Source organism: Lepeophtheirus salmonis, chromosome 7 (assembly GCF_016086655.4).
Source record: "Lepeophtheirus salmonis chromosome 7, UVic_Lsal_1.4, whole genome shotgun sequence".
NCBI classification, from domain to species: Eukaryota; Metazoa; Arthropoda; class Copepoda; order Siphonostomatoida; family Caligidae; genus Lepeophtheirus; species Lepeophtheirus salmonis.
This window is the reverse complement of record NC_052137.2, coordinates 40,497,137-40,523,329: the sequence shown is the minus strand read 5'-3', so window position 1 is coordinate 40,523,329 and position 26,193 is coordinate 40,497,137. Positions and strand designations below refer to the sequence as shown.

Genomic DNA, 26,193 nt, shown 5'->3' with positions numbered 1-26,193 from the left:
CATTTCTAACCTAAATATAACCTCCATAGACTTTGATAAGGGCCTTGATACACCGCCGAAAGCTATGACAGATGTTAATAATGTAACTGAAATTCATACAGTCCCAATGCTCCACAACGAAAGCCTTAAGCACTTCAAGATTCATTGTCCAGCATGCCCCGTCCTCAGCATGCGACCAGAATTTGTGCTCTTTCCTTTATTGAAAAGTGCTTTACAACGCTGAAGCTGTTCCTGGCCTACTTTTTACGTCATGAACGGGCGCTTTAACATTCTCAAACTCTTTCCCTCGCCCTCTTAACAGCATTTTTGATGGTGCCTTCAGAAAAGTTGATTTCTTTGGCATAAACTCACATGGATTTCTTTGGGCTGTTCATGGCACCCTCCTTGATGTCATCTGGATTTATTTATTGTCGGTCACCACTCTTGGGCTTCCTTCTGATGTAAATAAGGTCATTAATGGGCTTAGTGACGTTGAATAAAGGTTGCTTGCTTGCTTTAGTCAAGTTTAGAATCTCTGTTGTGTGTGTTTCGCGCAAATTAGAGCAGTAATATCGATTTTTTGTCTCTTTGTCTCTCTTTTTTAATTGATTGAGTAAATTTTTTATGGAGGGGTTGTCAATGCGCACAGCTTTTCAGCTGATAGGAGGAATAATCAATCGCTTAAATGTGTTTTTCGTATTTCTCTCTTTTACAAGTCTCAAAATTTCAACAATGCTTCCTGTACCTCAAATAGAAACTCAAAGATTTGCTTTAAATTAATATCATCTTCCTCTTCCTTATTCTACATACGTAATTGCAAAATTTACCATTCTGTCAAAAGAGATTCCTTTATATCTTTATCATAATTAATTAGTCAATGCTATGTGTTAATATTTCTATAAAATTAAGTATTTACATTCTATTAATGATACCTGTCTATCATTTGATGACAAATTTTATTTATCGGTCATATAATTTTACCTTTTAAAGAAAAATAGAAAAATATGATGATTGATCACTTTATCCATTTAAAGAGATGCTTTAAAGACTAATATAAATCATTTTAACAGATGTCTAAAAAATATGTATATCTGTTATCCTCATAAGATATGATCCATCAAATTTAACATAAATGTTAATGCCAAATATACAAATATATTATTATGTTGTTGTTTTTTTAAAGAGGTAGACTCATAATTTTATTTATAGGTTACATTTCATTACTTTAAGCATACCTCAAAGTCGAAGGATCTTGTATTGTAAACAGCACAATGCACGTTCAATAAACAAAACAAAAAATATTAAAATGCCATCTAATCATCGCAAAAGGAATGACTCGAGTCCTTGGCTTTTGTGGCGTAAATTGAATTCAATTTATCTTCAACCATTTTATAATTATTGATCTTATGGATACACATTCTAAGCCCATGTTTCTAAATCATATTCATATACAATGGTGGTTATCAAGTTTTTTACAGGATGCACCTCTTGAAGATATAGCAATGCATCATCCAAGTATCACCATTATGATCAAAATGAATATACAATAGCAATGTCTTAGCCGATTTTTGATGTTCTTCCACGTTTCCTTGTAGAATGCATATTACGGGATTTTTTTTGAATTTTTGAGGTTATGTAAAATATTCTGAGGACTTTTTTATTAATGATAAAAGACATGGTTTGTATTTAATTGACAACATTAATTTCATTTTTAAAATGTATTTCAAATTTTGAAGATTTTTTTCCCTGTGATTATATTAAACAGCTGAACAACAACTGTTGTATTTTACACAAAAATATTATAAATTTTTAATCAAGGGTGTACAGTGTACTCCCACCCCCATAGTCACGACCTTGCCTTCACGTATCATTAAACGGAACTTGCGTATTAAAGTTGGGCAACCACTGCACGAGTACAAAGTGTATTTAAGATGACTTTAATGATATAAAACAGTTCATATTCAATAATATAATATGCTAGTGGTAGTTCCTAGCACGGACCGGGAGTTTTTCGGGGTGATCGAATAACAGTTTGAGACTTGAGTCCCTAAAGCGCGACCGGGCTGAGCTTTAACTAGACACACTCGATGTTACATGTAAAACACCTACAAAAATTCAAAGAGTATACCTACATTGTTAGGTTTTAAATAAAAATAAGAATATGATGTACATCAGGGTGCACTATATACAGTGCACCCTGATGTACAAGCTAAATAACTAAATACTAAAACGCATTAGTAATCTCATTTCTTAGATCAAAAATGACGGAGTTTCATTTCAACATACATTCATACGCACAGATAAACTTTTCTTTATCAACAATACATCAGCAGGAGTTCCCGGCACTGCTCAGAGTGAGTTATTTGTTAAACTATAACTCAAAGCTTCTCTGCGTCTTTGTTACCCGTATTCATTGTGTATTCAGTATTAATTTTTTAATTTTTTTTTACATCTATGAATAATTTGCCCAATTTGTACTTACACATTATAATTATTTTACAGAAAGTTATAAAGAAAATATTCAAGAATGATGCCTTGGCAGACAAGCTTTACTTTATTAATAAAGATTAAATCATTAAATGACGTAGTTTTTAATCACTTACCACCTCATCTTGATGATCTATATTTGCTCCGTTTTTAATTAGTAATTTTAGGATATCGATATGACCTTCTGCAGCAGCTCGTTGTAAAGGCGTATGTCCCGTCTGTAATGAACACAAAAAGTAGATATTAGATGGAAGTTTAATTTTTATGATAATGTATATAATATGACTTTTACGTTGAAAAAAAAAAATGAAAATGAAAACATGAATAATTTTAAAAATGCATTAAATGATTATTGAATAGAGAGTGTTTTCACCTACGTCATAAATCGCCTCATAATTGAAGAAGAAAACTCAATCGAATGATGTGTTAATAAAAAAGACTTAATACTATTTGCGAATGAATTCTATAAGATGCCAATGATAATCCCTGATGTTTGAATATAATCGAAGTAATATTTACTGAAAATCCCTACCAAATTTGCTCTATTATTATTTTTTGGGATCGATTAGCGAGAACAAAAGTAGAATAATAAGTGAAAATATCCTATTATTTGAATTGTAATAGTTAATTTTGATTTACAATATGGGAATAAGATTATATAACGATGTAGTAACATATTTGAAATACATTTTAGTCACAGATATATAATAAAACTAGACAATAGAGGGATAGTAGGGCAGGCAGGTATACAGTAAGGTTTAAGACCTTTCATTTGATGGTCCTTTGACAACAAATAGTTCACTACTTTCCTTAATATTAATATAAAATTGAGTTTCATTCTTATAAAACTTGGTTATTTAGGCCATCAAAATGGATAACATCAACAATGCTGACGTAATGCTAAACGCTTTATCACAGCAAACTTTATATTGAATAAAAATGAATTCATCCGAACCATGAATAAGATTCATTTAGTTTTTAAAGACAAATTTATATATTTTTTATTTGTTTTATTATTTATCAACTTTGGACAAAAAAATTTAAAGTTACACTTTTTGACGTAATGTTTTATAATTTTTTTTTTTGATGTTGTTAAGCATTAAAGATTTTGATGAAATGATTTTATTTTTAAACATATTTATTGAAAGTTTACCCATATGTAAAATGAGCATGGCCTAGGGCATGTGCCCCAAACACCCCTCTATACCTATGTACCGTGTTTTCCATATAGAAAAAATGTATAATCTTTCCATTTAAATTGTCAAAGATGACATACCATTTTTTATATAATATCTTCATAATATGATAACTGGAATTATTTTTATTTAAGTAACTCCTACTCGACAAGAATAGAAATAACATTTTTTGGGTATCCACCCAAAAATAATAGAAACATCAGTTCCACATTTATTCGTTCGTGATTTTAAATGAGCTTGTATTTGACCTTAGATTTATAAGATTAAGATTAATGAGTTTAAGATTGGATCTTAGATTAGAATGCACATAACTTTAAGACACTACGAATGTCGTGTTGTAAGTACGTATGTAGATATGGTTAGTGATGAAAATCGTGAGTATTTTGGGCATATTACATAAAATGAAAATCAACATTCCAATTCTGACAATTTGAAGAGTGTTTCTGAGGAGAGCAGCTTAGCTTTCATGACGTTTCATATCATCAGCTGCAATTAGCTGTGACAAGGGAAGAGGAGGAAATAGAGAAAGACATTTATAGGAATTACTTTGATCTCGATCCTCATTTCTACTATGAGTCCAACAGCGACTTACAATTATAATCCCACAACAAACCCTCAAGGCTACTCTCCGTCTTTTATGAGCACACACGAATGTTCAATCAGGTTTTGAATATAATTGAATGCAGTAGGAGGGGAAGCTGACTACTCAGGAGTTACTGACGACACCTGAGGAAAAGAAAATTCATTCCTGAAATTACCAATTCCAAACAACGGGACAGCCAAAAAAATAAACACGATTAACATAACTACTTGTGGTATTACTGAATTAAGATCCTTGTTAACATCAGATGTCAGTTAAATGATTAATATTTATTTTGGGGGCGGGGGTTGGGGAAAATAAATTAAAAAAGAGAATCTTTTATATTTAAAATAGGTTTAGTGGAGGAATAAGATAATTCTTAATTCAGAGGGTGATAAAGAATGAAACAAATACCTGGGGAAACGCACCAATTTTTCCTTTTTCAATCGCTAAATAATATTTTTCTCTCTACAAAAATCCCCTCCATAAGTAGTGGGTTAACAAATATTAGATTTCATATATGTGAACTGCATAAAATAACTTATTTCTGAAAATATGTTTACCGGGAAGTCAAATATTATCTTTTTTGTGGATACTGTTTGTAAAACCAATTATATTTGACCCCTTAAATATAAACAAACCCAGAGTAGATATTCATTTTTTTTTTTTTAAATATAAAATTGGTCATCCTTTAAGTAAACTACGCATGATTTGACCTCTGACACTTTTTTCATCATATTGCCATTTACAGTAGTTTTATTATTTATAAACTTCCCATAACTTTTATACAATGTACACTAACTTTTTCCCCGTCTTTTTTGGCCAGCTTCATTCCGTGTACTAAATATAACCGAAAAAATATACTAAAATACTTAAAACCCATGACTTTTTCTAACCTATGAACTTTTTACATTTGTAGTTGGAAACTTCGTTACTTTACGCTTCGAATGAAGGCATCCAACCAACGATTTTTAACGATAAGGAGGTGTTCAAATTTATATATAGTAGAATACTACAGGTATTATTTTCATCTTATTTTTTGCATAGCAAAATATAATTGATCATATAAATAATCATATATACTATCACATAAAACTGGAAATCTAACTTCATCAAATAACTATTGAACTCACACAAATTTACATAATAACAGAGGGAAATATTATTCAGTGATATTATTTATATTTAATAATTACGTATGTTATAGTAATTTGACAAAATAAGACTAAATTTCAACTCCTGAAATAAATAAATGACCATTATTAAACAGCTACAATCCCGTTTCAAATCTGAAGGAAGTTTAGGGGTTCTTTGTAAGTTAAGAAAATGGAGGATGACAGGATTGAGATAAAGAGGGATATAGAAACCTTTGACCATGTATTAACTCAAGTCTCTACAACTGCTTCAATTCATTGCCATATATATTTTTAATTTTTTAGGTTTAATTCTTGAGGAACTCCCTTGGGAATTCGACGTGGCTTTCTTTGGAGTCATTCAACGTTTTGCAATTAGTTATGAGTTTGAATTACTGTCCAGGATTGTTCAAGTCAAATCTCTAAGCCTCCTGGCCATTTCTACCTCACACAATTCCATAATCCAAGCGCTTCATCTACAGTTAAACTATGCGGCATTAATGAAAGATATGTATGTCCTCTAGGAACCGAAATTCTTACGACTGAAGTTAGTAAGAAGATAAATGATAGCTACTACCGAACTGGTCCAGTCAAAGTGAATTATTATTCATGCCTGCCCCATCTTCCAAGGTCCTTATATACATAGATTACATTCACTACCTTGATTGAATTCATTAATAGTAATTTATTTTAAGTAGATAAATTGAAAAGGTTAATAACTTCCATAAAGCCGCAACCTATTGCAAATGTTTGGAGTCTTCCTGACGACCATTTAAATGACATTAAAAATACCGATTTGGATGACTTATTTGATCCTTAATATCTTAAGAAACTTAAAGCCTCTGAAATTCGTGTTTGTTCTACCACTGGGAACATAAAATCTTTCTAGGATTGTTCGTGCGGTCTGAGAGAAGAGCTATATGCTAGCAAAGAACAAGAAACAGAAGACGTTAATTCTTCATATGGTAGTGTAAGGGATCCATAATTGAATTTTATAGTGTACATTTATGTAGAATATTGAATATGTATGTGATGACATGCTTATTATAAGGAATGTAGTTTTTAATCTATTACTATCAATTCTTTTCCAGTGTAATTTCGGTGATGCTTTCCGATGTGCAAGTTTCACAGCTTTGCTATTATAGATCCCATCTATTTAAATAAATGACTATTACTAAATTGAATCAAATTAATGAATATAATGTATCGATAAAAAGACCTGAAAAGATAGGGCCAAGCATGCATAATAATTCCCTTGGACTGGACCAGTTTTATAGTAGGTATAATTTATTTCCTTGATGGATTCAGTCGTTAGAATTTTGGCTCCTTAAGGAGATACATCTTTTCCATTAATGCCGAACAGTTTAACTAGAGATGAAAAGCTTGGACTATGGAATTGTGTGAGGTTAAGCGGCCAGCAGGCTTAGAAACTTGAACAATCCTGGATATTAACTTAAACTCATGATTGATTGCGAAAGATCGAATGACTCCAGAGAGGACCGTGTCACATTTCCAAGGGAATTCTTCAAAAACTAAACCTAAAATATACATGACAAGGTATTGAAATAGTTGTAGAGACTTCTGTTACTACCTTGTTCAAAGGCTCCTACATTACTGGAATACATTAGACATATCCCCGGAAAGACTATTTCGTGGATGCGAATAATGAATTTGGCAAAAGTGGATTTATTTTTAGGCATTGACTTCCATAACAACACCACTTTATCATCGCTCTATCATAAACGTGACAATCTCTATTTTCTCAACTCAAAAAGAATCCCTAAACTTCTTCAGCTTCGATATGGGATTTTAGCCGTTTTATGTCTTTGTTTTTTCACTTTGGCCGATGGAAAAATTATGAGGTTGAATTTATAATAATGACTTTCAGTGGAAGCACTAAACGGATTTTACAAGAGATATTTGTTTTCAATTTCTATCTTATTTATGGCACACGTGATATCTCATCTTAATATGGAAATAAGAGAGAATTTCAGCGAGCTTAGAGTTAGAATACTCAAAATCATAACCAGTTGGTAATCTGTATAACATTTTTGTTTTTCTCAAACCTGTCATCATAATTTCAAAAAACTCGCGTTTGAAACATCAAGCAAGCCTAGTGATAATAAATTCTAAGCCATTTTGAATACATATAAATAATAATTACTAATTAATATCTATAAGGATATTGAACAAGTATCATTACTAAGGTCTATGGATCCGTGAATGGACTGATCCTGTGGGAAAATTGTATCGTCAATACAATCCATCAATACCTTTCGTTTATCCCTATTGAAGTCATCATGATCATGGATTCACATTGATCAGATTCCCTTAAGCTTATGGAATCCCTTCTGTTTCGTATTCCAGGCCTAATCTAATTTGTCAACTTGACATATTAAAGTCTCAATATTTTCCATTCAATCTTCAGTATATATTGAATTTATTTCAGTAGACCTGATTCGAAATTATTCATTTTAATGGGTTTAGAACATTTTGCCAAACGGGGGAAAAATGTACATTTTATTATAAGTAGTCGTAACAAAGCAGGTATGATTCCCATTCATGTTATTCTTATTTTAAAAGGGAATATTTAATTTATTTGTCGTGAATTGAAACAATTGATTGTTTGTTAATTTCATTATGAGGGCCCTTCAATAGTTGCCTCTAACCGTATTAAGAACCGTTACTACAAAAATGATCGCAACCAAAGAAATATTGCAGTCTCGGTTCCGATCTCGGTTAGACTTTGTCCTTTCCGGTTCTAGCAGTTCAAGAATCAGAACCGCTAGAATCGCTAAGGGCACAACCTTGATCAACACAATTCAATTTCTCATACATTTTTATTTAATTTGATTTCAATATAGCTATTTACGTATTTCCTCACTATTATTTTGATCAAATGCGAAAGGATTTCTTTATTAATTGATTGATTATGTTTGTATTTTCTTGCACATGTTCTTTATTTGGTTTTTATATTTTTAATCACAATATTATCACATTACATAATATGTTATAGTACATAATTTGTTATATGCCAACAAAATGTTTGTTGGGATAATTAATCATAGGTTAACATAATTTTAACTTTCTAACAGATGAAATAAGTAAATAAAAAATGTTCTTTTCGTAAAAGTCTTAATGATTATAGTCCGTTATTTTTTTATATATATATACACCTATATGCTTATTTTCAATTTAATATAAATCAAGATTTGATACTTTTTTAACCATATTTTAGGATTAATGACAACTGTCTAATATCCTTTTGTGATAGGTATTTTTAATGTAATGGGTATCACGTATATAAGTAAAATTAACTTAACAATAATTGGGGAAAAAAATTAATTATTTAAAAACTAATTCCATCCATGAAGATAAATAAAGATGTTATTTCGTTTTGATTTCTATATTAATTCACTGATTTATAACCTTAAGTGTAAAGAAGGTTACTACTACACTAACGGTATTCTATAACATCTTAATACAACGCCAGGTGACTACTGTTCGTTATTTAATAACAGCAATAATTCTTCTCCAACTTATAAGAAACCGTTAACAATCAAGCTATAAGCTATGATCCTTATATTTTTGCAGAAGTTACATACTTTTATATTTGTAGAATGTTTCAAATTCATACCATCGATATTGTACATGTTGCATATATGATCCGTCAATACAAAAGCAAGCTAGAATGTTTTTTCTCAATTTTTTTATTCTTAAACAAACTATTCTCAATTTCTATTAATAAATTGTTGTCATGAGCTCTAGGAGTCTGTAGGAAATTGTACGTAAAGCAGCAGGGGCGTCCACAAGATTATTTTTAGGACGGAACTTGGATTTTGAACAAAATAAAAAAATCCAAAAACTATTTTTTTTTGAAAAAAATTTCAGAAATCCAGAGTTCATAAGAAATTAAATCTTTGTGAAAAAAAAAACTTCAAAAATCCACGGCTGTACACAAAAAATTAATTTTTTTGGAAAAAAAGTTTGAAAATTAAATAACAAATATTACATTTTTGGAATTTTTTTTTCAAAAATTTTACAGCTATTCACAAAAAAATGAATTTGTTGGAAAACGATTTCAAAAATTAAACAGTTTGAAAAAAGAAAATCTACTAATATAATTTTTTTTAGTAAAAAGCAAAGATTCCTTAATTTGGGAGAAGGGCTACAGCCGCTCAATCCCACCACCTGCAGACGCCCCTGACCCGTCAAAATGGATCGTCACTATATAAGATCAAGAAATTTATATTTAAAAATGTTATCTTGGGGCCAAGAAATGTATCTTAAATCAAAGAAAAGCTCTACACAAGAGCTAAAAACCTTGGGTATTATAACTTATCCCACAAATTTGAATTTAAAATGAAATATTGTGCTGTTTTTTTTTTTATGTTGTATGAACTAAAAATGTGAATTGTAATTTTGTGCTTATCTTGATTGTTTTTATGTTGACAACCCACAAATGTAGAAGAATGGAAGTGGCTTAAAAAATATAAATTTAATAAATAGTTATAGTCATTTTGATCATTGTAACATTTGAGTTATTTATGCTGGACTGTAACTGGGTGAATTTTTGTTGGGTTAAAAAATATGTCAATAACAACATGTTGTTATTTATCTATGTATATTAATGTAGTATGGAAGACATAAGACAGCTGCCAGTGGTACCTCAAATTTCTCCTTAATAAGCATGTTTTGAATCCTGATAAAATTATATCAAATAATACCACAGTAATGAATAATTCATGTTGTTTAAGTTACAACGAAAATCATGAAAAATGGACTTCAAAAAAATTGCTCCTACCAAAATATAATTTTACCTAGTGTTGTGTTGGTCGCTATTTAGAACTGAAGACTGTAGTCCGGTCCAGTTCAGTCACGTTGGTAAATGTTAATACATGGGGTCAAAAAGGGTTGACTAAGGCTAGGAATTTTTCCTTTTTACTAGAAAATCTAATATTTGAAATTAAAAAATTGAATTTTTTGAGATCAGCTGTGGACTTTTGATATATATATGTATATTTTCATAAAATTGAATATTTGAAATATGGGGCAGGCTCGTAATATATAGAATAAGTTGGAAGGGATTCCAGGGCGTTTCAGATAGGAGTTGCCACCCCCAAAAAGTGTGTTTCACGGTCATCGACTCTTAATTTTGACACAACCAGTCATTATTTGGATGGCTGCTGTGAATTGGTGGTCCAAAATGTCTTAGACTACATGAGAAAGAAGAAGTTTGAAGAAGCTTCACTAGTGGAGGAGAACCCCACAGTATTCACCCTCTTCTAAAGGTCCCTCAAGTTGATCTAACGTATACCAATTTAAATTATATATGTTCTAAAACTTATAAAGTTGGGTTCTTAATGTCGTTACTCGACTTTATTGCTTCTTTTTTAATCCGTTGTAGTATTGACAGTCCAAAAGAACGACAGTCTTAAGGACCAGTCCCTAGGACAGGTAGCAAACGTACTTGGTCTCCGCTTATTTTAATCCAAAATGTATAGAAAAAAGTGTTTTTTTTTGTTTTCAAAAATGTCAATTATAAATTAGGTTACTTGTAATTGCCTTATCACATATAACAACATTAAGTACCTATTTTTAAGAACAGTGTTTTCTTATGCTTGTATATACAACTTCCAATGCCGCCTTTACTTATTTGTTACTTTTTTGGAGAACTTAACAAAAAAAAAAAATATATATAAAAAAAAAAGAACGTTCACTTCTTAAGCCAACTGAAAAGATAAGGAAATACATACATGTTGTAAAATGATTTCATAATGACTCTCAGCTAATCCAAAAGTATAAAAAACGACCATTTTTAATTATTATTATACTTAATAATCCCTAGCACGAAAAAAGAAGATAACTACCGCAATTACCTTCAGGTCATGTGTATTTATGTAGTCTGGAGTACCATGTCGAGTACCGTTGAAGAATATGTAATTAAAAATATTAATTATGTAAGAAATCTGTTAATTCAATTGAAAATGGAGCAATATTTCCTTCTTAATATTAATTTGTATAGGTGATAAATATTTATATAGGTTTATAAATTTGTATATTAGTGTTGGTTGCCAGGCTAGATAACCAAAGTTTGGATAGGATGGGACACATACATAGATCATTATTAATCGGTATCATATAAAACTTGGTTTGTTGATGATATCATGTATTATAAACAGCGGTACAATGACGTCATATGCCGTTTAAAGGGTTTAAAATGTGTATAACTTGTAAAATTAGGAAGAAAATCGGCACACGGACTGAAACCGGCGCTTTGACCGAAATATCCGTTTATAAAAAGCACTTAAAGCCGAACTAGAAAAGCAGAAGTTTCGGGCCGAGTCTCAAAACTTTTTAAATAACTATATTTAGCCAAATTGGGATATAAAAAAAAAATACATAAAAACGACGATAATATTTTCTTCCTTTGTTTTCCTCATTTATGAAAGTTTTCCATGTCATGAGGTCATCAAAAGTATAACAAATCTGAACATGCTTTTTCTCAAATGAATAAATGAACTATTTTTTTTTCCCGTCTACATCAGTAGTTCTCAAACTTTTTATCGTATGATCTACTAGAGAAAATATCAAGTTCATCATCTACCATAATTATAACCAAACTGAATATACTACAGCACAGGTTTAACTTATAAGTAGAGTTGACATTTTTGTTATGAAAAAACTAAGTGTAGAAATTAGAAAAGGAAAAACAGTTGTTTGCGTGTGCGTTTTTATTTGTTTTTTTTGTTCATTATTTATTTGGTCGTTCTAGTGTTAACATATTCCTCTAAAAGAAAAATTATCGCCTACTTTTGGTGTAAATTGTTTAAGAATTGCATAATCAAATTAGTATATATGAATAAATAATATTTTCACTGCAATAATGCTATTTTAAATGTGGAAGATTATCCTCTTTATAGCAGTAATCCATTTTCTCACCACAAATCTTATAACAAGCAGCTGATATTAACAATATTCTGAATTCAGAAGTACCCTGTATCTTGTTCCCCTTGTTCTATTTTTTTCATAAAATATCTTGGCACGCTTTTTCTCAGATGAATTATTTTTCGTCTACATCATTAGTTCTCAAACTTTGTATAGGGGGTTATATGTTCGCCACCTACCATCATTATAGCCTAACATAATGTATAATGGCAGAGGTTTAACCTATACATGCCTCGCGTACCATCAGTGATACGTGTAACACATTTGAGAACCACTGGTCCACATAATACACTTATCTATTCCATTATTGTTATTTTATATAGTAGTTTTACATTTTATATACTTTTATTTTTCAAAATATGGAGGGATATTATTGAAGGAGAAACATATGGTCAATACGACCGCTTTAGTTTTTTTTTTTTTTTGCAGGTGTTAATCTTTACATAATTGGTAGACAGGGTTATTGTTGAGGGGTCAATTATCATCTTATATAAAAAAAAGGAAGTAAGAATATTGAAAACATTCATGTGTATATTTTTGTACAGATGGCCAACATACACTACGTCATAGGTACTTGATCTACGATCTTTCATTTTAAGGATCAAATAATATATAATATGAACATTATTTATTAAATAAAATGCTGTAGTTGAAAAATGTATAAATAATAATACTTAGCATAGGCGGAGTTTGATATTTCTGTCACAACCAAAGGCTTCTTCTGTATATCTATGTACACAGATGAAACGAAAAAGCTAAATACTTTTTCGTACTTAGTTACAGAGGAAATTGTTTAATTAAAACAAACGGAAGAAATCATTATGTAGATGTATAACTTTTTGTAAATTAAATAATCATTGTAAACCTAGCTGGTTATACATAATTTGCTAATGATTGTGATATGGTCGCAAGTTTTACTTAGATAAATGTATATGATCATTGTATGAGTATGAAATTAGATAAACAATTAAACTTGTTATGTAGATAGTTATTTTAAAACTTGATTTTACTACTCAGTATATAACTAGTAGTGAAATCATGATTTATATTAGTGTTGGATTTGAGTATTACTCAAACAAACTCGAAAAAAAAATCGGACTCGAATGATCAAGATTCGAAATATTTACGTATAGATTAATCTCATCTCTAGTTGTTTCAACATGTTATAAATTATATTTTTCTCATGTCTAATTGATGCCTAGGATTTCTTCTTTGTCCATTTTACAAAAAAAAAAAAAAAAAAAAACCATCAATTTTAGCCTTTATTATATGCTATTGAAGTTCAGGGGTCTCCAACCTACGGATCGTGGAGCAAGTATAGACCCTAATGTTCTCAATCCGGCTCATAACAGCTAAGGGATTATAAAACCAATCTTACACAGGAAATTTTAATGGGTGAAAAAATAAAACAGTTTTGTCCCTAGGAACGTACTGAAGTGATCCGTATTGTCCAGACGACTTAAATGTTTCGAAATTCCTATTGTAAAGATGCTTATATAGGGTAGTGATTACTTTACACGTGGGTTACGAGAGAAAACAGAATATTACATTCATGTGTTTTATTAAATTTACTCTTGACTCGAAATCGATAGTTGTAACTCTAATCAAAAACTAACTTATATCTATGTTCAAACATTCAAAGAGGGGCAAATATATGTTGAGACGATCTCAGGCAGTGGTAAAAGGCTTTTTTTCTCAAACCTCAAAAAGTTATAACCATAAAATATTTAATAAAATTCTATAATATGATATATGCAACACAATTTCCTTCATATGACGTTATTGTAGGATCAATGTCCACCATTTTGAAACATAACTGACGTCATGATTAATTCATCTATAGAATCGGTTTTGGCCGAATTTTAAATGAGACTGATTATTTGTTTGGGACCAGTCGAGACCGAAATTCTTTAAATAAGCAAATTAGTTTGGACCACTAAAAATCACTATACTGTTTGACCAGTTTAGGGGTTTCAGACCAAATCCCAGCAGGTGTAGTTAGGATTGACGGATTGCATTCAAATGCAATTCCTGCAAAAAATACTGACTAGTATGTTGTATGTTAATCACTAAATAGATTCAAGCAATAGCAAAAAAGTGTAGCAACTATTCTTGTCTCCCTGTTATTATTTATACAGTATAAATATTTATATGCTGACAAGATTTTCAAGGATATCTTTTAACACATCAATAATAACCAGGTATGTATAACATTAAAAATAAAAGATAGGTATGTACCTATTGTTAATGTTTTATGAGTCACAAGGTTGATTTTTTTTTGTCCAAGTAAATTGAATTCTTGTATTGATTAAGGATTACGAAATGGATTTGACAAACATTCATTTAACAATTTCAGTCTCAAATAAAAATGTTGTAAAACATTTTTACGGTCATTATTCGAACAAGAAGATTATATGTAGCTTGCTATCTACACACATACATCTTTTCAACAACAATAAAAATAAATATTTTATCTGAAATAGTATCTTAAGGAATGGAAGGAATCCTCTTATTCCCCATCCTCAGAGGCATTCAAGAAATATCTTACAAAAATTGAAAATGTTGGTACATAGCATTTTTCGAATATTGAAATAATAATCATATACATAATATATCCATTGCTACCTTCAAAAACTCCTCAAGATATAAAGTTCCTCTTTTGGAAGATGAGTTTACATTGGATACGTACATAGCCACAAGTATAATAAGGAAGATATATACATATAGTTTGTCACAAATCCCTTCTTACACAGTAGGCGGCCATAACCTCATTTTTTTAAATACATCCTTCGTGATTCTATAAATTACTCATATTTTTATAGCCTACAAAAGATTTTATGTATCAAGTTGCACGATGAATACCGTAAATGAGAGGGAGAATGTCGTAACTCTTTAAGAATTCTTTTCTCCATAGCTTTAGTATTTCATTATATATCAGACTAAGGATATAGCGCCCTCAAAAGTTTAATGTCACGAGCATAAAAGTCTTTCCATAGAACCTTCTTTGCTAAATAATTATTAATATCAACCAGTGACGTCATAATTCAATGTTTAAAAAAATACCTCACTTAGATATAAACTATGTGTAATGACTAATGACAAACCCTTCTCTTTCATGACAGATACTTTAGGTCGTACTAAACTGCACAATTAATCCGTTGGGTAAACTATTCACGGATCGGGATTCTAATCTTAAACACTATTAAGATTTATCATGATGACATTTCTAATCCATAAACACTATATATCATTCATTTTCATCTCCCATCTATCTCTAGTCCTCACATATCTCTAGTGCCGACTGCTCACTGCTCAGTCTTTCCTCCTGAGCCCTTCAAAAAAACTTCTAAGTAGCTTAGAAACATAAACCGCATGACATCATTAAATATCCTACTTCAAGATGGGAATGAAATGTCCGGGGATGAATTTTTACAGGGAATGAAATTACTAGGAATAAAAAGACGGGGAATGAAATTACCGGTCACGTTTACTACAATATTTGTAAAAATGATACACTGTTGAGGGTGTTCATAATGTGGAAGATTTTTTAAAAGGTACCAACAAATAAAAGGACTTAAACTCTATAGTCTATCAATAATCATTTCTCTTCTAGCTCTTTATTTGATATTAACAGGAGCTGCTTCTCAAAGTTGTCGTCTCTCAGTCTCTGTCTAGTCCTGCTCAGGATCTGTTTGATCGGATCGCAATTTTTTTGCTATTTATATTACGATATAAAGATCAGGACAGATTATGATACTGCGATCAGTGATATAATATCGCCATATCGCTATTGATCCCCGATCAGAAAAAACTCTGATCAGCAAGCCTGAATATTAGTGTATATCATTGGTATTCAGAAGTATTCAATCCAGTCTTTTTGTACTCTTAAAGCCATTTGATGAAGTCTCATGAATGTTCATTGGAAATTTGTCCACTTTATGTAGTCAAAATATCAACTTTAAAGCCCTAAAATGGCGCCGCCTACAATCATGATGCAATTTATATAGTCAATGCCAATACTCTATATCAGGGGTAGGCAACATTTGAGACATGGAGTGTCAACTTCAACATTTCTAATCAATGAGTGTCCCACTACCAACAATAATTGTAAAAAAAATATACAAACTACTGGAGTATGTTCTAATTTTCTCGTGCCAGTGAATATGCCTACTCGTGCCAGTAGTTGCACGTGTGCCATAGGTTGCCGATCCTTGCCTTATATAATACCAATGGTTTTATTTAATAGTGGTCTTTTTTGATAAAGATTAGATGCACGTAGTTGGTGCAAAATTTGTGCCCTTTTTTTATATTCCAATCCAAATTGGAAATTATCATATCATATACCTATATATATATATATTAAGGACGTAAGTAATTATATAATTTATTTCTTCTATAAGATGTAGAGAAGGCCACCCAAAAATAAAGAAATGATATTTTCACTATATTTAATTCATAATCAACAAAAGGATGATTCATTGTTAAGATAATTGTGTAAACATTCAAAGCTTTAATGTTTGTATTTACGTATCTATGTAGACATTAAAGCCAACACAAAAATAATTACCTCAAAAATATCCAACGACATACAGAGGTGGAAGAAGAATATTACGTTGTGGCATGTGGTAACTTCATGAACTAGTTAAGTTACGTAATCTTGAAATAAATGAGCGTCTTCAACTTTTATGATGAGTAATTATAATATGCGAAATCATAATTAAAATTATAATGAATATTTATGGATGTGTATGTTTCAAATTTATACCAGTCATCACATGTCAAGGGCGTCCGCAGGGAGTGGGATAAAGGGGCTGTAGCCCCCTCCCCCAATTAAGGAATTCTTTCCTTTCGACTATAAAATTTAATATTTGAAATTTAATTTTGTGTAAATAGCTATGAACTTTTTTACATCAAATTTAATATTTGATATTAGAAATTTAATTTTTAATTTTTGTAAGTAGTTGAGAATTTTTAAAATTTTTTAAATACAGCTATGGATTTCTGATATTTTTTAAGATTTTAAGATTATGGATTTTCGATGATTTTTTCCGAAAAATTTGAAATTTAATATTAAAGAATTCTAACCAAAAAATTAAATTTTTTGTAAACCGTTGTGGTTTTTTGAAATTTTTCGTAAACAGATACTGATTTTTCAAAAAGTTTCTAAAATTTTTTAATATATTTGGATTTTTTTTTCATAAAAAATTCCAAAAATCAAGACCTTACCAAAATTTAATCCTGTGGACGCCCCTGCATGCACTCCTGATGACTTTTTCAGTGTAAATTAATCATTTGTCATCGGTTTGAAGATATATTGAGTAATTGGGTGAAAATGAGACTTCAATTATCATATTACGGAGACTCTTACTTAACGTAAGACCAATTAATAAATCAATTCCAAATTTGTTAGGCTACAAAAATAATTAATTTACATCTTATCTCAAATAAAAGTATAATTTAAAAAAAAAAAGAAATAAATTTTACCCGTTTGAATGTGCTTTTAAAGCAATGTTAATATAAATTTAATGTGAAGTCAGCATTGTTGAATTTTTATTATATATCAGACCCTAATATATTTTAAAAATATGTTATTACATCGTTATAAGCTTTTTTAGAATAGTGTAGATCATTTTCTATTGCATTCACAATGATCAAAAATAGCTTATTTTTCTTGTCAATCCATTACAATATTATTTGTAAAAATCTAGCTATTTTTTTTATAAAATAAAGAATATTGGGTTTAACTTATGCATCACTGGTTTTGTTGGGCATCAATTAGTTTTTTTTTATTTTTTAAGACCATTATATGAAGTTTCTTCAATGTTTTTTTTGTTTTTTTTTGGGGGGGGGAGAGATTTTTAATATTATTATTCTTTCGGAAGAGGTCTCCAATGGAGACGAAATCGATTAAATGTTAGTTTTAACGTAATAAAACGAAGATGTTTAGGGGATCCTTAACATCTTCGTTTTATTGTGTTGGTCTTCTTCAAAGTTGTTGATTTTATTACATCAATAGATCATCCTTGAGCTTCCAAACAGCGTCATTTTTAATATTGATACAATTTGGAACGTCAATCAAAACCTTTATCCAAGTAAAAATACAGCTTTTAGTTTATATAGCACTGATAAATGCCTTGAACCTATTTACTTCATATAAAAAATATTGTACAAGTATGTATAAGCTTTAAGTTTATAATTTCGGGGAAAATAATATTTTATTTGTGTATATTAGAGTAAGTCAAATGCATATTTGCATACTTTTTAAGTAATAAACTATGAAAAAGATCTAGAAAATTCTTAGAAAAGAGGGGAAAATGAAAATAATTTAGTGGTGTATTAAGAGCATTATTTTAAAGTAATTTAAAAAGATATTACACCCATGATTGCAAGACATAACCCTATTTATATGCTCCAAAAAGGTTAAAAGATCGCATTATAACTTTACCTTTTTGTGAAAAATAAAATAACAGCCAATTTTGTTAATACCAGTACGTAAGTAAGATTAAATGCAAATAATATGTATCTTTTGACGGTTTTTTTCTCAAGAAAAGCTGGTTTCAACTCAGACACACAAAAATCTTTTCATCACTTATTATAATTTGTATATATATATATTTATATTTTATGAAAAAGGAGTGTCATAGTTTAATCAATGATACACGTAAATACTACATGAAAATATTTACATAATAAATCACATGATGAATTAAAACTTGAACTGTTTTGAATAAAAATACAAAGGTCTAAATGAGCTTTTTTATCCCTTTGTTATTTCCTTGGAGTGCTAATTCCCTCCCCTCCCCAGTCCAGTGTTTGTCACATATGACCATAGGTCAGGGGCTGTAGCCATCCCCAAGTTAAAGAATAGGATTAATTTATTTTTTTCATATTTGAAAATAAATTTTGGAATTTTTTTACCCCAAAAAAAAAATAGATTGTTTGTGAATAACTGTGAATTTTTGAAATTTTTTCCAAAAAATATATTCTCTGGTGAATTTCTATAGTTTTTTATAATTTTTTCCGAAAAAATTTTACATTAGACAATTCATTTTTGAAAATTTTCACCAAAAATTGTAATTTTTGAAATTTTTTACCAACTTTTTTTTGGTAAACATCTTTGCATTTTTGAATATTTTTTTCAAAAAATAGAAATTTTGAAATTTTAATATTTGTAAATTTAATAATGAAAATTGAATTAAGAATTTTTTTTTCCAAAAATTAAATTTGAATAACAATGATTTTTTGAATTTTTTTTCAAAATATTTCAATTTTTGGATTTTTTTTTTCAAAAAGCCCTCCTGAAAATATAATCCTGCGGATGCCCCTATAAGGGTATAAAATATGTCCTAAAAAGCGGGAGTGGCTAATTTTAGTTGACAATATGAACAGGGTTTTGTATAAATTTTCAAAGATATTATCATAATTATTTAATTTTTGAAGAGATAACATCTGCCTTTAAGTATAAAGTAACAACAAGTAAATGTGCTCATGAAACACGGGGATGAACACTGAGGGTTTGTTGGGTATTTATCTTCTAAATTATTTAATATTAATATGGAAAATTTATATTATTAAAGCGAAGTTTGTCTGTTCGTCGATGCTTAATAACTCCAAGCATATGCCGTGGACAAGTGCAAGTATAGATCAATAACTAGTGCGTCTGCTCATGATAGACAGAAAGTAACTGTCATGATGTGTTGAGGATTTACCTTTTATTTTATTTGTTGTTAATAAAGCAAGTCTATATTATTAAAACAATTTTTTGTTTTTTTTTGTCAATGGCTAATAACTTTGTGGAAATCTAAGTATAAAATAATCACTATTGCCTGTGCTCATGAAAGATGGAAAGTAATAATGAGAATTTGCTTGGAAGTATAAGTCCTTGCTAGACTCGGAGTGGAATTGAGGATCGACATTTGAGTAAGTCTTGCGTTTGTCCTCGCTAGATACCGAGTGAGACTTGTATATACATCCTTCCTCTCATAGTTGCTTGCAGCTGATCTAATAAAACGTCATGAGTCTTGGTCCTAGTCCAGTTCAGTCTTAAAACGTATTAAGTTCCGTAATTGATGACGTCATTTTTCATCAGTTCTAGTACTGGCAGTCCAATGGACTGGTCCTACGAATTCCAAAAAATTAACCCCTCCCTTATGGAACATTCCACCCTATTACTTATATAGCATTTAAGTTATAACCCATAAACCCCTTAAATAATTACCCCACACCTAAACAAAGCCCACATCACTCTATTGTAAGTTTTATTAAGTACCTCCTAGGTCAACAGCCCGAGGAAAAGCGGTAAGGTAATAAGGTTTTTCGAAAATGCGGGATATTTGGTAAATCGACAGCAGTGGGGAGCGTAAGGTCATGGGGGTTTGAATGAGTTATGAATCAGAGAGGGAGGACTATCCTGGGAGGGGAGGGGGGCTACGGATAGGTGGATGGGGGGGGGTGAGGGGTTAGTAGATTTGTAAATCCTCATGGATCAATGATAACCTCTGTAGTTAGCTTAGTAGTATATAAAGTTTCTCATCTCAGTACTGAGAACTAAGAACGTACTAAGAATGGATAGGACTCAATAAATAAGGACTGGCACTACACTGATAGCAACTACCAAGGAAAAATAAAGTATTTATATAAATTGCTAAGCTACCCATGTATATTCATATTGAAAGCAATCGCGTTAGGATTCAAAGGGAAGTAGTAACGGTAAAGTTAATTAACTTTAAGAGGTTCATAAATTTCAAATGTGTCTGATGAAGTACCTAATATTTTGTGTCTAAAGGAAGTTTGGCATTTTTCTAGGTAAGGGGATAGTTAATTATAAAGAAAGTGAACGTTTGATATGTTTTTTTTATTTAAAGAAATGTCCAGCTGCTCATAATTATGTCAATCAACATAGGGGATCTTATATGAGCCCTCGGAGGGAAAAATATAAAGCTATGAACACGAAAATATTCTGTTTACATTTTAATATACTAAATTACAGAGGAAATGTATTAATTTTAATAACTTGATAAGTTGTTAAATTGTTATCCAGAGGCATCTCTCACGAAATTAAATCAATATATATGAAGAAGTCATAATTTTTATCCACTTCATCATTAATTTGAGAAGTTAGGCTATTTACAAAATATTTTTAGTAGAAAATCCCCTTCGGTAAATATATGTATTATTTTGTTTTAAAAAAAGATGGCCTCAAACCTAAAATTATCATAACAAAATATTTATGTGAACATACATACATATATCACGATTATAAAAGTTAAGTATATAAAATTAAAAAAAGTATGTTAATAAGTAGCTACAACTTTTACCAAGGTTCGAATATAGAATTTCATACATAACAATAACAAAATGTTCAAGGATTTGAGACACAAATAGCAGAAATGAATATAAATATTTTTTATATAGAGTGAATAAAAATAATTAGACTTTCATAATATTTCATAAAATATATGAATTAATTATTGAAGTTCTAAATAAATAATGTTTTTTTTTATTTCAACTAACCATGACCTAAAAAGATTTGCTATTCTAACATATATATATTTTTTTTTTTTTTTTTTTTGGGGGGGCGAGGCTTGGTTACAATTACCGTTTATTGAAGAAAAAATACCAATATAAAATTTTTTGGAGAAAAATTTCAAAAATCTATACTAGCTATTCTTGAAAAAATTATTTTTTTGGCAAGTTTTTCTTCAAAAATCCAAAGGTGCTCACAAAAAATGAAATTTTTTATTAAAATTTATAAAATGAAACATAAAATATAATTAGAAAAAGAAAAAAGTTAAAATATAAAATTTTTTGGAGAAAAATCTCAAAAATCTGTATCTATTCTCAAAAAATTAAACTTATTGGATTTTTTTTTCTCATAAATCTAGAGCTGTTCTCAAAAAATAAATGATTTAGTTAAAAATTTTATAAAATTAAATTTTAAAATTTTTGAAAAAAAATTTAAAATAAAAAAATTTTCTTTGAAAAAATTCAAAAATCCAAAGCTATTCACTGACAATTCGCCCCTGTCTAATTTAATTTTGGAAATGAATATTGTTATACACTTTTGAAATTTTAATTGTGAATTAATAAAAAAATTAATTTGAAGGAGCACTGAGGTCATGTGAGGGAAAAGTTAACTTCAAACAATGCATGGTTTCTTATAAATATAACTTTATTTAGATTGATCACTTTGCAAATGTGAATAAAGTATATTCGAGGTAGTAGTTGAAAGTATTAATAATACTCTGATGTTATATTTAAAATCACATTTTAATTCAAACATGAACCAAGATTAAAATCATAATAAAGATTCCCCACAAATTTTGCCTTGCTTAACGCTAGTATATAGCTAGTTAAAGCATGCAGAAGTGTGTCTTCCACCTATACAATTATATAAATTGTGTTTCTGCGAATCAAGAACAATTTTACTCAAGCTCAACTTTGAATGTGACTTTAGATATTTATTTACTTTATATCAAGGTTAATACAAATACAAGGTTATACCATAACGGGCGTACGACTGATGTTTGACTTCCACCATGCTTGTAATATTGACGTCATAGTAAATGAGTGGTTGCGTGTTTTGTCAAAATCTGTTTTGATACTGTTAAATCTTTGAGCAAATAACAAAGAACTATAGCGAATAATTGTATCCTGTTATGACTAAATAATGCTGGGGTATAGCTTTAAAAACGCTGTATATATATGCTAGCGCATAGCCAACATTGCTCTGCTCTCTACTTGAGAAATACTTGATGGGTATAAGTTGAAAAAGTATTGGGGTTGGAATTATAACTATGTATGTATTTTTGTCAATGCAAATGTACGCTTATTCCTGGGTCAAATAGAAACTTTACTCACAAACAAATAGTATTAATTTTGAAGGAGAACATAGAACAAAAATTGCTACTACTAATCCTTTAAAACATTATACCATAGAGCTCAAGCTCCTTTTGACATTACACGTACTTTGTTAGTAAAACTTTTAACTTCTATTCACAATAAGCATTATTTCCTTCATCACTTCAATGTTTGATTTACCCTTCGTATATCAGTGGCTTTTAAATTCATACTGTGCTTAGTGGGATGCCCTTTTTATGTTCTTGGAAATTTCTCTCTCTAAATATATACATAAGGAAAAAATACATATATTTCGTAAAAGGTTAATTTGAAAGAGCTCTCAAAAATAGAAATTCACTTTGTAATACACTTCGATAGAAAAACTCCATATTTAGACGTCTTTATTGAAAAAGTTAAAAGAAACGTATTATCAATAAAGAGATAGCCTACACGAAATGATGTCAAAAAAATAAATAGCAACACGTATTATCAAGAAAGTATATTTTAAAAAGATAACTTTGAAATTTAAGCAAATAATTTTAATCACAAGTATGTACAGGGAGCGGGGATCAAATTGTCGCCTACTTTAAACCTTGATAACTTGAAGACGACATTATCAAATAAAAAACCGGTTACCAAATAGGAAAGCTATTCTCGTCAGCTGAAGATACATAGTTCAGTTAGCATCATGCCATCATCATATGAGGAGATAAAGAGCTATAAGTGGAACGAGGAGCTTTAGTCATGGCATTGGTTAATAATGGAGGTGAAATCTCCAATTCAACGATTGCTTCAACCTTAGAAGTGAATTTACGGACTGTTCAGCGTATCTGTAAGAAGCTAGAGGACACCTGGGATGTTGATGCCACCATAAAGAGGGCACCCAAGGAGGAGGGCGCCGACAGGAAGGTCAGGGACACCGACTTTGTCGACAAGGTAAAGAAGATGGTTGAAGATGGCCCTACCAGGTCCATGAAGGCCGTAGACAGGCCCTGGGTGTGGCAATAGGACTCAGCACCCTGCCATGTGTCCAAAATCTCCATGCAGTGGTTAACCAAGAACTGTTATGACGTCGTAACCAAGGATTTGTGGCCTCCTAACTCTCCGGACCTTAATCCTTTGAACTATTTTGTCTGGGACAATGTCGAGAGACATAGCCCCAGACATCCCCATAGCACCAAGGCCAGCCTGATGGACTCCATCAAGGAATTATTCGGCAACATGGACAATGAGATGGTCAGAAGAGCCAGCGGCCGGTTTAGAGGCCGTATTGAGGCCGTTATTGATGCCAACGGTGATTATATCGAATGAATGGCTATTCTATACCTATATGCTCGTCATAGTTTTAATTTTCAATAAAAAAGTTAAAAAATATATATTTTGTGTGGTTTTTTGTAGAAAAATATTTTGCCTACAATTTGATCCCCGCTCCCTTTATATTGAGTAGTGTGGAATCGGTCTAAAAAACTAAAAAGTCTACAGTCCTATAAAATTTGGCAGTCCAAGAATCAGTCTTTAGAACTTATAGAAACCAGTCCTAAGACTGGACTGGGCCGAAAAAATAAGGAACAACACAATACTAATCCTAACTATGAGTTAAAAAAAAAACAGAAGATAGCTAGGACCGTAGGACGAGTTGAATGGTAAAAAATATCGTACTGATGAAAAAAATATTAAAGAGGGGGGAAGACTGATTAGAAAATCAGTCCAAGGACTGATGCAACACTCATATTGAGTAATCAAACAAAAAGTGAGATTTCAAATATTATCATATTGATGATTTTTCGAACACCAGCTGTTTCTATTGAATAAAGATAATGAATTTGTTAAAAAATATTTAAATAATAACTAAGGTATATAGAATACAAATATTATCGACATTTCAAACAGTTTTGTATCCCGTATGTCTGGATTACTTATGTATCAGATCGAATTTCAGCTGCACACATTTCCAGTGGTTTCTTCTAAAGTACGTAGTTATTTATAATTGAATTAATATTATATAAAGCTTTACAATATTTAAATGATTATTATGATGGTAAAATTACTTACAAAATCTTGTATTGAAACATCACAACCGGATTGAATTAGAGCATCAACAACAGATTCATGACCTGCGGCAGATGCCAGATGTAATGCTGTTTGTCCATCCTAAAAAATAAATAACAAACATAAATGATTTTTTGAAATGAAGTTGATGTTTTTATTATTGAAAATAACTTTTGAATCAATTTTCAAATTTATTTAATGTACCCAAAACATATTTCAAAAATTATATAGAGCATTAAAGAAATACAAATGTGTATAAAAACTATTCTATAGACATTCAGTTTAATTTATTGAGAGCAGTCTTTGTAAAAAAATGAATCTGATAAAATAACAATTCGCTGCAAAATTTAGGATTCTACAATCCATAAGTAAACGAGACAAAAAAAAGTTCAATGGGTTTGATTATTATCTCATTAATAGTGATGGGATTGCTGTAAGAGCGTAAGGGGGAAGAGGGGGCGAGGCATATGGTATTACTGAATTAAGACCCTTGTTAATATCAGCTGCCTGTTATATGATTTTGAGGGGAAAAATTAATTAATGCTATAACCTTCTACATTTAAAATAGTACTCATACAAGATAAATATTATAATTCTACTTAAATCATATATTTTTATTTTATTATGATTTTTAAAAACTATATACACCAAAAATGGGCGAGAATTCTTCTTTTAGAGGGAGATGTCAACACCCCAGGACTTATTAAATAATGAAAAAAAAAAAAAAAAAAAAAAGATCACACTTGTCAACCGTTTTTTCTTTTCTAATCGCTAATCTTAGTTTTTCAATACACAGGTCCCTTCTTAATGAGTCATTAATACGCACTAAGCAAACACAAGTTGGAGAAGCACTATCTCAAAATGTATTAATAAATAAGAATATTTTTTAATCTATTTTTGTATTTTAATTACATACTCATTTTTTGTTAATATAACATATGACAGATTTTTAATGATATAATTACATTGTCATAATAGATTA

General features: G+C 30.2%; 1 protein-coding gene and 1 pseudogene across 1 annotated transcript in view; one reads left to right on the top strand and one right to left on the bottom strand.

Moving 5' to 3' along the window:
* Positions 1-26,193, bottom strand: part of LOC121121496 (uncharacterized) — a 71,975-nt gene that overhangs the window by 12,129 nt on the left and 33,653 nt on the right. Inside the window, exons 3-4 of the mRNA XM_040716447.2 lie at positions 25,215-25,313; positions 2,583-2,684 (exon numbers count right to left, since the gene is read on the bottom strand). Coding sequence (XP_040572381.1) covers positions 2,583-2,684; positions 25,215-25,313 — 201 coding nt within the window. The remainder of the gene's footprint in view (positions 1-2,582; positions 2,685-25,214; positions 25,314-26,193) is intronic.
* Positions 3,337-6,499, top strand: LOC139906005 (uncharacterized; annotated as a pseudogene).